The 16,834-nt window shown below is 34.3% G+C and overlaps 3 protein-coding genes across 3 annotated transcripts; all 3 read right to left on the minus strand.

The window, feature by feature from the left end:
- Positions 1-364: 364 nt before the first annotated feature.
- Positions 365-5,160, minus strand: LOC110726693 (uncharacterized protein C23H3.12c-like). The gene is made up of 8 exons (XM_021906165.1): positions 4,695-5,160; positions 3,681-3,745; positions 3,493-3,591; positions 3,092-3,139; positions 2,417-2,486; positions 2,260-2,331; positions 1,102-1,215; positions 365-699 (listed from the first exon to the last, which is right to left on the minus strand). The coding sequence occupies exons 1-8, from the start codon at positions 4,896-4,898 to the stop codon at positions 559-561; spliced, it is 813 nt and encodes a 270-aa protein (XP_021761857.1). The 5' UTR covers positions 4,899-5,160; the 3' UTR covers positions 365-558.
- A 3,855-nt stretch (positions 5,161-9,015) lies between these two features.
- Positions 9,016-10,109, minus strand: LOC110726607. The gene has a single exon (XM_021906082.1). The coding sequence runs from the start codon at positions 9,669-9,671 to the stop codon at positions 9,036-9,038; it is 636 nt and encodes a 211-aa protein (XP_021761774.1). The 5' UTR covers positions 9,672-10,109; the 3' UTR covers positions 9,016-9,035.
- A 1,637-nt stretch (positions 10,110-11,746) lies between these two features.
- Positions 11,747-15,762, minus strand: LOC110726694. Its single transcript, XM_021906166.1, has 3 exons — positions 14,104-15,762; positions 12,588-12,837; positions 11,747-12,105 (listed from the first exon to the last, which is right to left on the minus strand). The coding sequence occupies exons 1-3, from the start codon at positions 15,405-15,407 to the stop codon at positions 11,929-11,931; spliced, it is 1,731 nt and encodes a 576-aa protein (XP_021761858.1). The 5' UTR covers positions 15,408-15,762; the 3' UTR covers positions 11,747-11,928.
- Between the last annotated feature and the right edge of the window lie 1,072 nt (positions 15,763-16,834).

Here is a 16,834-nt window from a genome sequence, read left to right on the forward strand (position 1 = left end):
TTCAGAATGCAGGAGTAGCAGCCAGAATTTATGCAATATACAAGCATTTGTTATTCGAAATTCAACATCAGCACTATACATTGCTAATGAAAGCCAACGTATTAAAATTAATCAATCATATGATTAACCAGGCCAAAAGTCAAGTACAAAGCTTATCTGTTTTTTGGAGAAAAAAACAAATCTTTTTATTCAGTTTGGGGAAAATAAATAGGCAAAGCTGGGGAGTCTGCTACACACACCCCTCACTGAGCAAAATTTCTATCGACAAAGCTGTGAATATATCAGTGGGCAGGAGAAAGCGAAATACAGAGGCAATAAGTAAATATGCCTAAACCTTTAGCAGAGAACTATTCATAGAATTATATAGCTGGTAATCTGGTAATCACTTGAAACCCATGGATCATTAGTTCTATCAATTGAAACCCTGAAAACAAGTGTCTACAAATGCCTACAAATTCTCAATCTGTATGTGGTACGATTCTTCTTACAAAATTGCAAATCTAATCACTGTAAAGAAAAGTTCTTCAGATATGCTCCTAATCCTAACCAACAATTCAGCTACAACTCCTGGTACCTGAGAACCTCTTGCGGATTCAGCTCAAAAGTCTTGCAAATATCTATCATGACACATCTGCTAAGGCCATCACCTGGATTTCCACAGCGAACAAGTTCTTCCAGACGCTTCGATGGTTCCAAGACCTACCCAAATATGAAGAATCATCCTCAGTGGGTAATAGAAAATACATTGCAAAAATAAGGTTCTTTATCGGCCAACTTGCACGACAGGCCAAAACTTTCATGGTTTTAATTTATACTACGTAGTATTATCTTATCAAACTTGAGGAAGTTATGATCAAACACTGAAATACTTTATTAGCTTCTCTAATTGTTAAAAGTAAAAACAACAATCCCCCTGGCTTAATTTACAAATTGAACTTCACGATTTATTCAATCTATATATTCCAGCATACACATTTCAAGTGGCAGTGGTGACTGTTTATCAGCAGGCTACACCCAGCAAAAACTCAACAACCAAAGAGGGGAAAAAAAAAAAAAAAAAAAAAAAAAAAAAAAAAAAAAAAAAAAACAAAGGTTTCTTACCAAACGTAACCCAGTCGCTTCATCATGGGAGCAATTATGACTTTTATTTTCTTTCTTGTTACTGCACCGACCATCTGAACCATCTGAGACAAGCTGAAGAAGCTTTTCACTGCCCTATAAGATTTTGACCAGCATTACTAAGTTAAATCTTCAATAAAAAAAAATTAAAAAAAAAAAAAGTTAAAACATAAATAAACAGAATTAAGTGGAGTATGGCCCTAGAACCTGTGTATATCACATCTACAGGGGGGTGGGGGAGTGGCTTAAATCAATAGTATCGTCGCAGAAACACAACCTTAATACAAGTGAAGCAGTGTAATATATGAAAACTTCTTGCTCAAACTCAAGGTAGTTGCAATTCAATAAAGCAATGAGAGGGAAGAATATCTTTCAACGGCAAATTATGTCTCTACAACATGAACTGCTAAGAGCTTTGAATAGCCAAAATTGTATATATGATCTCTCTTCACACATTGAGCTTTTCAAGTAACAAATACTAGGTAGTAGTGAGCCAGTGAGGTAATCTTCACCTAGATTTCCAAAGGAGCCAAAAAAATGGATAGTAGGTTTTGTAGACATACAACATCTGTAGCAAGCTAGGCAGGAGTCTGGCATGCTTATTAACTGTGAAGGTTGGTGTAAAATCTGGAGTATTGTAACTTATGAGCTCTTTCCAAAATTTTCAGTAATTTGACAAGCAACAGTAATCTCTCCACCTCAGTAAAATTTAATTAATTGCAATAAAGCTCTAAAGACACCTAACAACTTCAACAACTACATATTTACATAATGTATTGTCAGCATTGTATCTCTAACAAAGGTTCCTCCAATAACATGGAAATCCTTATATTTCAATACTAGCAAAGACGTAGCAGCATTATGCATTTATAAAGTTGTTCGAAACACATGTTGGAATTGGAAAGCACAAAAAGTAGACCACTCAACCCAATTTTTGAGCAAACCACAATGATCAATGACCAACAAACATCAATTTGACCATTATAAAGAAAAAGGTAATGTGATTTTTTACAAAAACTTACTTTCATCCTAAAAAAAATAAAAAATAAAATTCATACAGAGGTTTACAAGACTCCTATCACTCATAAAAATACAAAACATGACCCAACCTTAGTTAAATAATGAAAATAAAGCACACACCTGCCAGGCACGCCAGTGGGAATATGTGCGATACAGCAGCCAAAAGAATGGGATGTTGGGCAAAGGTAGAACCTGATCATCAAGGACCAGATGATATCAGTTTTGGCTACTGCCAAAAGTCAAGAAAAAAACAACAGTTCATGGGCAAGATCATTACCATGAAGACAGAAGATACTGGAAGCAATGCTGCAGAGCCATACAAATACTTTTTGTGAATTATTGATCCACTGAAGAAAAAAAAAATATACCAATGTATCATCAATAAATAAATTACTCACTGCCTTGAAAATACAGACAGCTAGGGAAAAGAACTAAGGAAGTGGGCATTCAAATACACAATAGTGAAATCTAGCAACATTCAGTAATAATTAGACTAAGGCAAGCCAACATGGTGACCACCAGGGTCCACATCCTCCACCAACACCACTCTAATAAAGCATTGATTAGAATTTAGGATCATATACCCACACTCAACATAGGCAGACATACCATTGTTTGAGAACTATGCGCTTCCAAGAAGCAAATATTTTATTAATGAATGTTTGCAGAGGAGAGAGGCCACCTGCTAACCACTTATTTCAGCATTATAAGGCTGACTTAAAATACTAAAAAGAAAAAGAAAAAAAAAAAAAAAAAAAGGTGCACTCACAAAGTCACAAAAAGTCCAACAGTGCAAATAAATCAAAACAGTCTACTTACCTTCTCATATACTTCATATTAACTAGCTATGCACACTTAGTTTCACAATGCAAAAATATCAACTATGCTCTAGGTAAATATATAATGCCAAAAAAAAAAAAAAAAAAAAAAAAAAAAAACAGATATTCAATACCTCATAGCAATGTGTCGTAATCTTCGACGTACAAGTCTAGCATTTAAACTGCATCATCAGAAACAAATAATAATTGGAAACTCAGAATTTACAATAGGTGTGATTCTACAAATTAAAATCTAAATAGAAAATAACTGATATTCCTATAGGAAATATATATTTAGTATTTCAACTAATTAGAGATGGGAAGTGAGTGCAATGTGACAAAATTTAAGAGTAAAAAATCTGGTTGTTAGTAAATAGTGTCGAATAGCTAGTATATGAGCACGGCAGCACGCTGACTAATAAACCGCACTCTTATGTTAGCTAGTTAAGAACAACATTGAATACATCTCATAACAACTTATGAAAATGAGGGAATGCCAAATACAGAAGTCCAAACATGAAAGCAAAGTGGGAACCTTGTTGGATATGTAACTTCAACTCCAGTGACTTCCTTAGATATAGACTTCAAGAAGAGCTCGCTTGGCTTGACCCGAGAAAGCAACCATAACCCAACACTGCATAAAAGTTTAGGCTTAAAATAAGGAATATGATAGGAAGTCCAGTAATCACAGCAGGCAAAGAGAAAATTTACATCTAAGAGTACCCATGAATCTTGTTTTTGAAAGACCCTTGCGGCGCCTTCTCCAAACCCGTCCAAGCTGTATTCATCTTTAGAAAAAAAAAAAAGAAAAAGATGCTTAACTGATTAAACGAAATACATCAAAATAAGGCACATGCAATTAGCTTTGCACTCATAAATTCCTGCGCACACAAACAAAAATAAGAGAAATCGAAAGGGAAAACAGATGGAGAACATCAAATGGGTAACAACGTAACATATCAAACAGTGGCAGTCATGGCACAATATTCTGACCATAGTACCCAAATTTGCCCCATTTTTATTCAACTTCTCAACATCTTAACGAATGAAAATGTGAGACATTAGTTCTAAGTATCAAACTGGTTGTTCTTAGTTTGTGCCTGTCCAATTGAATCGGGCATGAGTGGCATCCACCAACCCACTAGAAGCTCGATACTGGCTAATTCAGGCTTCATAAGCAAAACCAAACTGAAATTGCTGCTTCAATATGAAAAGATAGCAGCTTAGGAACTACAAATGACAAATGGGGAAGTAGTATCTAATCCTAAGTTCATCGCAAGATACCTACACAATATGAAAAAAGGTTCACACTATTGCTTCATAATGCCATATTACGACTGCATTCAACGATCAAGCAAGCGGTAACTAATCTTTGCAGCAAACACCCCATGACAATTGATCATTACTCCAATTAGAAAATGACTATCCTAAACACCAAAATTGGCAACATATCAACATATGAAAAATAGCCCCGATTATTCATATTTTATACTTAATCTCCCAAGATATTACCCACATTCAGAAATTACCAACATTACAACAACAATCTTGCACCCACACATCATTGCTACCAAAATCAACAACCCCTATTCAAGATTATAATGTCAGCCAATAACAATCAAACCAAGAATGCAAAAACTTTTATACAACGGGTGTATCGTATACAACAGACTCAATCACCCCCAGATCACACCCACAAAATTGCAGTAATGTAAAAGAGGGAGGAGAGAGAAAGACCTTATGTGAGACAAAATCAACAAGAAGCTCAGCATTAGCAGTAGCAGGTTGAGAAGAGGATGAGAGAGACTTCCAAAGATCTCTAACAGTAGTAGGCGTAGACGATAAATTTGACGCATCGCCGGAAATTAAGGAATCCATTGATCTGCTAAAACACCAATTCCTCCCTTTTACGGGAAACACTACCAATCTAGCTCGCATCATTGTTGTTTAATTGAAGATTAATGTTTAAAGATTTAGAAAGAAGGAAGGGTTTAACGAAGGATAATAAACCCTAGAAATACAAAAGGATGGAAATCATGGAATTTGGGGATTTTTTTCAGGTGAGAGAAATGAAGAAATAATGACCAAGAGAGAGAAAACGGCGGGATTTTGAAGAATTAATGAATCAAGTGTTGTTTGGTTAAACCAACGAATTAAAATTTGTAGAATTAGAAATGAGTTTTCCACCATGGGGCGCTTGGAAGTTGGAATGGGGGTAATAACACATAAATTAAGGCAGGTTATATTATTTTCAATTCAGTTCATTTCAGCTATAATAATTTTACTTCAGTTTAGTTCTTATCTTAATTTATTTCTTTTATAAAATATTTAGTTCAGCTTAGTCAATAAAAACAGGCCCTAAGGAGTAATAAAAGTCAAACTAGGTAAATTATAGTTGATTAGAGTTATTATTGTAGGGAGACAAGGTATTTATGAATAAATTAAGGTTTTAGTGATATAAAAGAGAGGGGTGAAGGAATCATTACCCTTAAAATGAGCTCCACCAGCCAGTTTTGACCTCCAGTTACCGTGGACGATAACCGGTTTTGGCCTCTGCCACGGTAACTTGTTTTGGCCTCCGATTACCGTCCACGGTAACCGGTTTCAGCCTCCGGTCCGGTTGACCATGGTAACCAAAGCCCAAAACCGGTTTATCGTGGAGCTTTGGTCGACTCCAGTTCTTTTTCCGTCAAGCCACCTTGATCACTATCCATTTCTCATCAACGTTTGCCATCGTTGTGGCTGTCTAGTGTAGAAGGTGGTAGTTGATGGACTAATGTTAGAGAATGAAAATGGGAAAAAACAGTCAGTAAGGACAAGATTGTCAGTTTGATTGAAATGATGGCGGTGGGTGGTGGCATTAAATTTGAACGGCGGTATTTAACATCCCCAAAAAAAACATGCGTTAACAAACGTGCAAAATTATAATGAGAAATATTTAGTAATGGACGGAGTTGTTTGAAGCTTTACACCTAACGTTTATGACTTTAGGAAAATTTATAGAGTTAGGACCTGTTCATATAAATTGAACTGAACTGATTAGAGCTGAACTGAACTAAACTGAATAGAGTTGAAATGAATATTTTATGGGATTTGGAAATTATGAACTGAAGTGAATCAAGTGATTGGAGTTGAATTGAACTGAACTGTATTAAGGTGAAGTGAACATGCCCTTAGTGGGCTTAATGTTTCCTTTCATGGGTTATATATATTCACTAAATTCATATGTGGCTGACCGTCGGGGTTACTCGGTCAGGGATTAGTCGAGGTTAATCGATCAGTTAGGGGTTACTCGATCGATTTTAAATTACTCGATCAGGGGTTACTTGGTTAGTCGGGGATTTCCGATCAAATCAGTGTTTTCGTGTGAGGGTCAGCCGACCACACTGTGTGGCCAGCCACATAGTAAACGCACTAATATGTTCACTAACTACTCGTGTAGTTAGGTTCACGAGTTATTCATTTGACGTCATGATAAGATGTGATATCTTAAAGACGCAAGGTGATTTTATATGAAATTTTGATATGAATTCATTTTATAACTTTTTTTTAAAATTATTGTCGTATTCATAATTGTTAATTTGAATATAAATTTATAATTAGGATTTAATTATCATACTAATTTTAAGATTTCCAAAAGTCTGAAGCACAAAGCTCATTTAGTCATTTAGTAAATTTAGAAGAGTTTGTTTATAATTAAGTTGTGTTTGTTCATGAAAAACGCTCATTTGTCAACTTGTTTGGTAAATGAGTAGTCCACGAGCCGTTCGCAAACACTATAGTTTACTAAGTGAATCGAGTTTGGACATATGTTTGAGATCGCTTGAAAGCTTGTGATTGTGCTCGAGCTCGCCTAGATTAAATGAGGTTGAACATGAACGAGATAGTAATTGGCTCAGCTCGGCTCGGCTGCATGAACTACACCCCTAGTCTTGGCCCTGTTATTAATAATCCTTTCCAAGGTGGTTGTATGTCAGTTGGTATGTTGAGCGAAGAAGGAATGTGTGGAACAAAAGTTTGGTATTCATGAGTCTTTTTTGTTACTTCGTATTACTTTGTCTTTGAGATTGACTTTTGTTGATCAATAATAATATATTTTCTCCGTTTTTTTAATTTACACCATTTAACTTTTAAATAGATTATACATTGACTAAGTTTTGTAATTTGTAGTTATCATAAAACATAAGGATCACCAAGAATTATTTGAATCTTCCTAATGTATATTTTACTAATATCCATTTTTTATAATTTACAATGTTTTATAGTTTATTAGAGATATTAATTATTAAAACCTGATTTTTGACGGGCTTTGGACAACATTTTCCGGCCCGATTTTTAAAAAAAATAAAAAATTGAGCGGGCTTAGGAAATCAATTTTATGCAATTTAGTTGATTTTTTTCCCAGCCCGAATTGGCCTGAAAAGCCCGCATGGCCCACCTAGTTTGGACGGGTTTGGGCACACATTTTTCGGCCCGAAACTTGGCCCGACCCAATAAATAGGCAATTTTTTACCTTGGCCCGGCCCGCCCATTGATCACCTCTAATATTATATACTACTCCGTAATAGACACACCCGCAATGTCACATGTTATCTCTTGGCTTGGTGTGTCCTTAGTTTGTAAAATATAATTACGTAAAAAAATATAATACTAGTATATCTTTAACACAAGAGCTTGTGCACTTGGCCATCATATTGTGAGAATACTAACCGAGTAATTCCTATAATATTGTATTAACCCGAACATTTATTGCTATTGAAAAACCCAATGTTAATATGATAATTTGCAAATTGCAATACATTCAATTAATCAAGAAAATCGACAACACTAGTTCAAACTGACTTCGTGTTTCCATCAATTACATACACACACCTCTGTGTCAAATAGAGCATATCCTCGTTAGACATTCAAAGAACTTGATGGGTAAAGATAAAAACAATCCAAAATAAATATAACACCACCAAACTTAAATAAAATCATATTGTGAAATTCAAATTAACAAAAAAGTTAAATAGGATATATTGTATAATATTCCGTATTAGTTAAACATTACTCTGTTATAAGCAAAACATCGAAAAGAATGACATTATTATGTGGTACACAAGACATGTTCAGAAACTGTAATTCAAAATTCTTCAACTTGTGTTTCTCTTCGGCTCGTGTGAAATGGAAGCTGAGTTTGTCTCCGGCTCGTTTGTAAAGTAAGTCAATAGTAGCATTAGGAGCCAAAGCAATTCTCATTTGAGGCCAGTCCTTTTCAAGGGTTGTATAAACCACGATTTTATCACACGTGCAGTCCTTTAAGTCGTATTCTCTTGTCTTGTTGATTTTCTCAATTACTTCCTGTATCATCTGTAGTAACAACAACAATAGTAGTATCAAATTAAAGCCTTAATCCCAATAACCAAGGCACTATATATAAGTAAATAAAGTATCCGCAAATTATTAATTTCTATCATAGTAAACAAATAAGTTTAATTTGTTACCTGGTTTGGGTTTAATGACAATGATTCGAATTTGTGGTTAATTGTATGCGCGACACCACTAGAGGATAAAGCTACCATCTCCTGATGACCATACATGCCTAATAATTGCTTTAGAGCACCATTATTGGTGAACAAAAAAAAATGGTTCATGGGTCACTATCACCATTTCTCTCTCATCCACATCAACCCAGCAAACCATTTACAAAATTCACTCTTAACAATAAACACTAAACAATGATTCATCATCAATACTCCCTACCCCACCTTATTTTATTTTTGTAAATATAACCTTTTTGTTTCATAATTATAATTTATTAACCGATGTCAATGTAATTAATTGACGTATTTAATATTTTAATCGTGATTACTAATTAAGAAATTATCGCGTTTTTTTTATCAGCTTTTTAAAAAATTAATTCTTGTGATTAATATTTTTTAAACAACAACGCAGCTAATTTTAATTAACATAAAAAAAGAGGTACAAATCGTGATTACAGTTCTACAACTATAATCTAGTACATTTTATTTAAAAAAAAACACAACTACACATCGTTTTGTAAGATGTACTTAGGGATAACCATTTGTTGTAAACCTAGTTGCCTAAGTTTTCGTTGTTACCAAATTTATTCCATATATGTTCGACCAAGTCGTTTTTTAGCTGCAAATGAGTCTGTTGATCCTCAATCTCTGTTCTACGAGACAAGTATAAGCCGATATCCACAATACGATCAGTACGGTACTCGGTAATGTCCTCATTAGCGTTCCCTCCAGCATTCATAAACTCATTGGTATTAACGTTATTTTGATACGTCTCTCGTTCATCTTCAACGATCATATTATGTATTATGATGCAGGCGAGCATGATATTGTGGAGTATGTCGGTATCCCACGCCAAAGACGGCTTTTTAATAATGGCAAAACGAGCTTGAAGGACCCCAAATGCACGTTCAACGTCTTTTCTTGCAGCTTCCTGGTGTTTTGCGAATAAACGATCCTTATGAGTTTGTGGACTCGTAATGGATTTCACAAAAGAAGCCCATCTAGGGTAGATTCCATCAGTAAGATAATACCCATTCGTATAATGATGACCATTGACTACGAAGTTGACAGGAGGTGTCCGACCCTCTAAGACGTCTTCGAACACAGGGGATCGATGAAGCACATTAATATCGTTGCAGCTACCTGGCATCCGAAAAAACGAATGCCTTTCGCTTCCGGGCCTTATCATAGCTTCCGCACCACTTTAACACGGCTTCAGAGATTCGCATCCACCTTCCCTTCAAACTACTAATAGTTCGTAGGGATATTTCATCTGGATTCGATTCCCTGGCAGCATCGTATGCGTCCAAGACTCTCTTCCAAAATACACCCTTCTTTTGATTTGTGCCGATAATTATGTCGGTGCTGGTGTTCATGTAGCCGGATATAAGAGCCGCAGTTTCTGATCGCGACCAACCTCTATTGTTTGAACCACCAACACGATATTCAGGAGTTGATTGGAGTGGTTGCTGTAACATTTGACTGAAGTTTTGATGGGGAGAAGAAGTTTCATTTCCCTCACCATCATCCTCACATTCTTCATTTGCCTCATCTTCTTCAGATAAGACATTGCTCGATTCCCAAATATTGGGATTCGGTTGTTGTGACGGAAAATAATCAGATGCAGCACCATATTCACCGTAACCCATTGGTATCATGGATGGATGTGGGAAATTTGAACTGCTTTGAGAAAAATTAAAATTTTGAGGGAAATTTGGTGGATTATATGGGAAACTTGACTGGGGTATTTGAGGATAAACTCCAGAAAAATTATGGGGAATATTTGTGGATGTTTGTGAAAAATTTGGGTGAATTGGAGGAAAATTAGCTTGATTCGGGATCATATTTTGACCCAAATTTTTTTATTGCTTTCTATTTGTTTTGGGGTTGGTATTAGCATCCATAATTATAATTTATATTTGGAAAAAATAAAAATTTAATAATAATAATAATAATAATAACGATAATAATAACGATAATAATAATAATAATAATAATAATAACAACGATGATAATAATAATAATAATAACAACGATAATAATAATAATAATGATAATAATAATAATAATAATAACGATAATAATAAAAATAATAATAATAATAACGATAATAATAAAAACAATAATAATAATAATAATAATATTAATAATAATATTAATGATAATAATTAAAAATAATAATAACAATAATAATATTAATATTGGTATAAATAATAATAATAATATTGGTAATTATAGAGGGGATTTTTGAAGAGAAAAATATAGTAGAAAAAAATGAATTTTGAAAGTTGAAAAAAATATATCAATATGGGTGTCTATTTATAGAGGGGAAAAAAATAGAGTCGTTGGTAATTTTTTTTTTTTTTGATTTGTATTTTGTAAAATATATCCGTTGCAAAATTACAACGGATATATTTAAAACAGTGCACACGTGTCAAGCAGCGGCTGGGCCAAGTGGCGCGCTCCCAGCCGCTGATTTCTATTTTTTTTTCTGAGCTTCAACAGCAAAACGACGTCGTTTTGCACCATGAAACAGCAAAACGACGTCGTTTTGCTATAATACCAGTCCAAAATATTGGTGGGGCCCACAGCGAATTAATTCATGGAAATGCTTGCTCCTGCAATCGAACCCATGACCACTCAACATGAACCATTAAAGGTTTGTCATTAAGCCACCACTTTATTTGTTTATTCATTGTGAACAATTAAATAGTTCACCCTTAAAGATGCCCTTAGAAACAAGTAACTTAGAACAAACAAAACAAATAGAAAAGGTACACAAAAACAAAGATTGGAGGCTTTTTACCGGTAAAAACCGATGAGCGGGAAGACAATGGAGTAACTTGGAAATATACTTCCTTGCTATGTTATACTTCCTCCGTTCTTTTAATATTGTACAACTTGCCTCATAGAGAAGTTTTACAATTAATGCACTATTTAAAAATATAGATTATCGTCTGTTTATCAAAGTTGTCCATAAGCAATTAGTCATAAAAATTCATCTTAGAACAAAAAAAATCTCTATTCACAATGAAAATACCCAACATACCTTTATTTTCCACACTTATTCTTTAGTTTATGTTTACATCACATGAGCAATTTTGTATTTTACCTTTCTCTCTATTCCTTTTTCCCACTGAAAAATTATTACTCAACCTATATGAGTATATGTTGCAGTAAATAAGCAAAGGAAGTAGAAGATATGTTGCTACAAATTATGAGCTTCGATTCTGAATATACAGGCTTATTTGTAACATTTTGAAATAGAAAAAGGAAAAATTTTAAATGTATGAGAATGTGGAACAAATAGAATCAATGAATAAAGAGACGAGCAAATTACATTATTTTATCATACACCACTTACATTTCAATGGCTTGTCAAAAAGACTCAAAACCAACATCACAATCCTATTATCTAGTAACTAATGGGCATCCTGCTTCCAATTTCATTCATCCTCTGCTATGAAGTTTGGAGCTTCACCTTGGCAGATGTACTCATCACAAACCGACAACGTCCCCCAACCCTTTCTTAGCCGCAGTATATCTTCAGTGAATGTAGATCCCGATGATCCAATGAACACACTAGACATCGCACATATCGTTTTATCCAGCATGGCTTCCACCTTCATAGTCCAAAAAATGCAAAAGTTACATTGGTAGCAGAAATGGGTAAACTCACAGAATGCATATATATATATATATATATATATATATATATATTATATATATATATATATATATATATATATATACCCAATTGAATGGGAAGAAGGATCAAAGCATGGGTGGTAGCAGAAACAAGTTGACAGCACTGAAAACTTGCAGAACCTTAGTTAAGCACACACATTTTAATTCCATTTTCTCCCCTTACTCAGAAGTCAGAAGTTCGTTAATTTTCCACAAAAATGGTAGCAGATCAAAATAGGCAATTAGGCACAGCCAACATGTAAATCCCCAAAACTTGATAATGCTTATAAGCCCTTAAACACTGGTTTAATTACAGGGGGGGAAAAAATACACTTAACTAATGATACGGATAATAGCAGGTTAAAGATACCATATGGATTCCTTAATATAACGATCAGGTAAGAACAAATAAACTCACCTGGGAATCATCTGCAAGACCATGTCTGTACAGCAAGGCATCCCATTTTTCCGCTGAATTACGAGCTGGCCGCTGAACAAGAGGTACAGGCTTACCATCAATCACAACCAGAGATTGAAGCAATCCTGTTTCACTATCTGCCGCATCTGTGGAAAGATATATGACTGGTGTATTGGCCCTTGCTACCACCCGTGCAACACAGCTTGCAGCTTGAGGAATAGAAAAAAAACAGCTTGGATTCTTAGCATTGCTGAAAACCCAAGTAAACATAAGGTTAGAGGCTGAGCGATGCCGAATACTGTGGCTGTACATTATCAGAAATTGGATAGAACCAGACATACTAGTCCCAAAAGTTCATATATGTTGCAATAGTAGATCAGATGTAGTAAAGACAATATAATCAAGTATATTGCATGCACAACCACAGTGCCAAAGGCTAATGGCCATCAATGAGTGAGTCCTATATAGTAAATCAAATTTGAGTGCATTCAGACAAAGATCCCTTCAGTCCCACAAGAGCTTTATTTCAGACCAGTTGACCTTCAGCAATCATTTCTCAACACTTGCGGTGCTCTCTTAACCTTGATGACATTTAAGAAAATCAACTTGCCTTACAAGTGTTTAGAATTGAGTACATAACTTCAAAGGGAGAAAGAAAAAAAAAAAAAAGGAACTTAGGTGGTCAGTTATGGTGGTTGAAGCAGGAGGAATGGGTGCATTAATAGGGAGTGGTGAGAGCTATTATCTTAATTGAAGATATAAATTTATCACTGCCTTGATCCTACCTCGAATACCACCATTTCCACTCTCTTTTGTGCTCATAATTATCTCTTACTACACCCTTAATTTGTTACTATCTATCCAAGCATGCCATCAGAAGTTAAAATAAAACCCAACAAGCAAGAGGAATGGGTGCATCAATAGGGAGTGTTTATTCATGTTTGCATGATAAAAAACAACATGAATAGATGACACTTCACCACAAAACCTCTGTTACAACCAATTTTTGACTGTTATTGCTTACACGGACAAATTAAAAACAATTCATACATGTTCAAGCAGTTGTACTCTCTAAATCAAAGATATGCAGCACAATGTTATAAAAACAATCTCTGGTCGTAAAGGTAAAACAAGTGAGCCCGTCATTCAGTCACTAAGGAAACAACCCAGAGCAGGAAAGTAAGAATCAAGCTAATAAAAGTATCCAAGTCGGGTATAGCCTGGATTCTGGAACCAGAAAAGGGTACAGGAATTAGTTTGCTACTTAAATTTCAAAGCTTCAAGTTCATAAGAGTAAGTGTTTTACTTTTTTAAGGGATGATTGGCAATGGAAGGAGGGGGTAACAGGTACACTAATCCATATCCAACAAGATTTAGAGATAACACAATACGTAACCACTTATCATCTAAACATACTCTGATTAAAAATGAGGCAAATAATTTACGTATAATAACCTCTGCCTTCTGCATATGATTAAAATAAAGTTAATAAGTAAATAAAAGGTACAAAACATACCAAAACTTTAACCAGCCATGCCTCCGGAAATGAAGGGCAACAAAGTCCTTCCCTAAAAAGGTTTGGACAAAGCGCTGGGCAGTGATCATTATAAGTCGGCTGGGTTCAATCAAAGTTTTGCAATTATGGGCAATCGGACCTCCTGGCTGCATCACCCAGTCCTTTTCCACATCCGCAAAGAACACATCTCCAATTGCAATAACCCCTTCATCAGAAGAAAATTTGGCTTTGACATCTTCAACTGATCTTTTCTTTGGTTTCTTTACATCTTCCTCCCAAGGTGACTCGAGTTTGGGAACGGATAACCCCAGAGATTTCAATTTCTTCACATGCTCTTCATCAACATAACACTTTTGAGGCTGCGAGAAGTAGCAAATGAACCTATCAATACGTAATTCCTTCTTCTTCGCCTCCAAAAACTCTTCATACGTGACAACAGCCTTCTTACCAAGACACTTGTTTATATGCTCAATATCCAACACCCGATTAAACTCATAATCCACCTTATGACTTGGAACAACCAAAATTCGATCCAAAAGCGCTGCAAAAAACATATGCTTCTCCAGGCAAATCAAATGATTCGACATTTGCCCCGACAAACAAATAGCAAACAAGTACTTATCCGACCTCGGATTCCACTCAATGGTTTTCCTCTCAGACAACTTCTGATCCACCTTGCCACAAATATTAACACCTCCCTCTACCATATCATCATTTCCAACACCCAATTCGGAAACATTCCCATTTTTGTGAGTTGACAACAACACCTTTTGAATTTCCTTATTCAACATAATCCCATCAAAAATTTTAGATTTCAAGTCCTCAAAAACAGACTTCTCAACAGGCATCTCACTCAAATTCAAATACCCAGAAGCATTATTATGATTACTAGAACTATAATTCAATCCAAACCCTAATGAAGTTCCCAATGTACTATTCAACAAAGAAATTAAACCTAATTGCTGCTCTTTCAAAAGATACAAAGCCCTTAATTCCGATTCCCTCATTCGATCAGAAGGAGATTTAATCAAATTAACATCCCAAACACTTGAATTATGTAAACCTAACGAAAAAAATAGAAACACAACTAAAAAAAGAATTAAAATCACCAGAAGATACCTCTTCCTGTTCATCTTAAAACGCCGTCGTATCGAAGACACAAAACCAGTATCTTCAACGTGAAAAGGGGAAAATGAGTGTGAATTTGAGGTGGGTTTGACGGCGTCGTTTTGAGGGATCAAGTTCCGGCGATCCTCTTCCTCATCACCTGAAGAATCACCTTCTCTCTCAAGTTCTTTCATCATTGATTTTAACAATTCCTGACAAAAATTCAACAAAATTTCACAAATTCAAACATACCCAGTTGCAGAAATAGCTCAAGGAATCAAAAATTGTTTCTGGGTGTTACAATTTTTGATTGAATCCAATGCAAATTGGAAATTTGTAGGAAATTAGAAGATGGGTTTTGAACTTTTGATTAAGATTGAAATTTCAGGTGGGAAGTTATATTTAGAGTGAAAGATCTGCTCGACAGATAGAGAATAGAGAGAGAGTGATGGTTAAGCTTAATTTGGTTTAGTTGGAACGAAGAATTAAGAAAGAAGCATAATCGAGTAATCATGTGAAATTCGTCGGTGCGACAAGAAAAGGATGAAGATGACAGTTAATCTACACTTCATAACGATAGCCTTGCTTGGTCCATCAATAACTATATACTAAAAGACACATCAATAATGACACGTGTCATCTCTGATGTGTCCTTAGTGATTTTTTTGTATTATTTTTTTTTAAATCTATAATTTAAGGTAACAATTTATCAAAAAAAAATAATATTATTTTATATACACGTTCCATATTAATACGTAGTAATTATTATATTTAAAATAAAAATATTTCACAAATCTTTCTAAAAAAAATTGGACAACTATAAACCAAAAATCATATTCTTAAAATATTTTGTGACCTACTTTACAACAAGAAAAATATTGCTCATTTTTTTTTGCCTACTTTTGTTTTAGTTATGTTATTGACCTTATTGTGTGCATTAGAAGGTACAACTAAAAAATCAACATTTCATATACTTTTATTATTACTCAACTAATTTATGATTATAATATTTATCAATAAATAATCTATAATTATATGTAACTGTAGATTACCGTGCATGACACGGGATCTAACCTAGTTCACCTAATTATTTAAGAGAATAAGGGATAAATCAAGTTTTTTCTTAAAAAGAAAAATGTGCTTAAAGTTAATCTTCTAATTTTATATAATCTCGAGATTGATTTCATCACCCGCCTTTGTGTCTCTATTTACCCCTAAGCTTTTGGTTATATTTAGGAGTTTAGTAAACTTATTGTTTATGTGTATTTTAGAAATGATCTGATCCGATCTAATCTAATCTAATCTGATCAAATCATATATTTAGACTATTGTAAAGTATTTTTTTATTATATAAAATGAATAATAATGAATTTCATCATTTTTTTTAAGAAAAGTATTTGTATGAAATAATAAAATTTGACACTTTTTTAAGTTTATTCAAAATACAAAATCACATCATAATAGATTAGACGACATATATTTGGTGTATGAATTTCGATCGATCAATGTTCGATAAATACATGAAATGCTACTAGTTATTTAAGATTGATTTAATTAGATTTCAAATTTTCAACTGTGTAAGCTTGATTTAGATTTCAACGTGAAACTTGTGTTGTAAACTTGA

Source organism: Chenopodium quinoa, unplaced genomic scaffold (genome assembly GCF_001683475.1).
Source record: "Chenopodium quinoa cultivar QQ74 unplaced genomic scaffold, ASM168347v1, whole genome shotgun sequence".
Taxonomy (NCBI): Eukaryota; Viridiplantae; Streptophyta; class Magnoliopsida; order Caryophyllales; family Amaranthaceae; genus Chenopodium; species Chenopodium quinoa.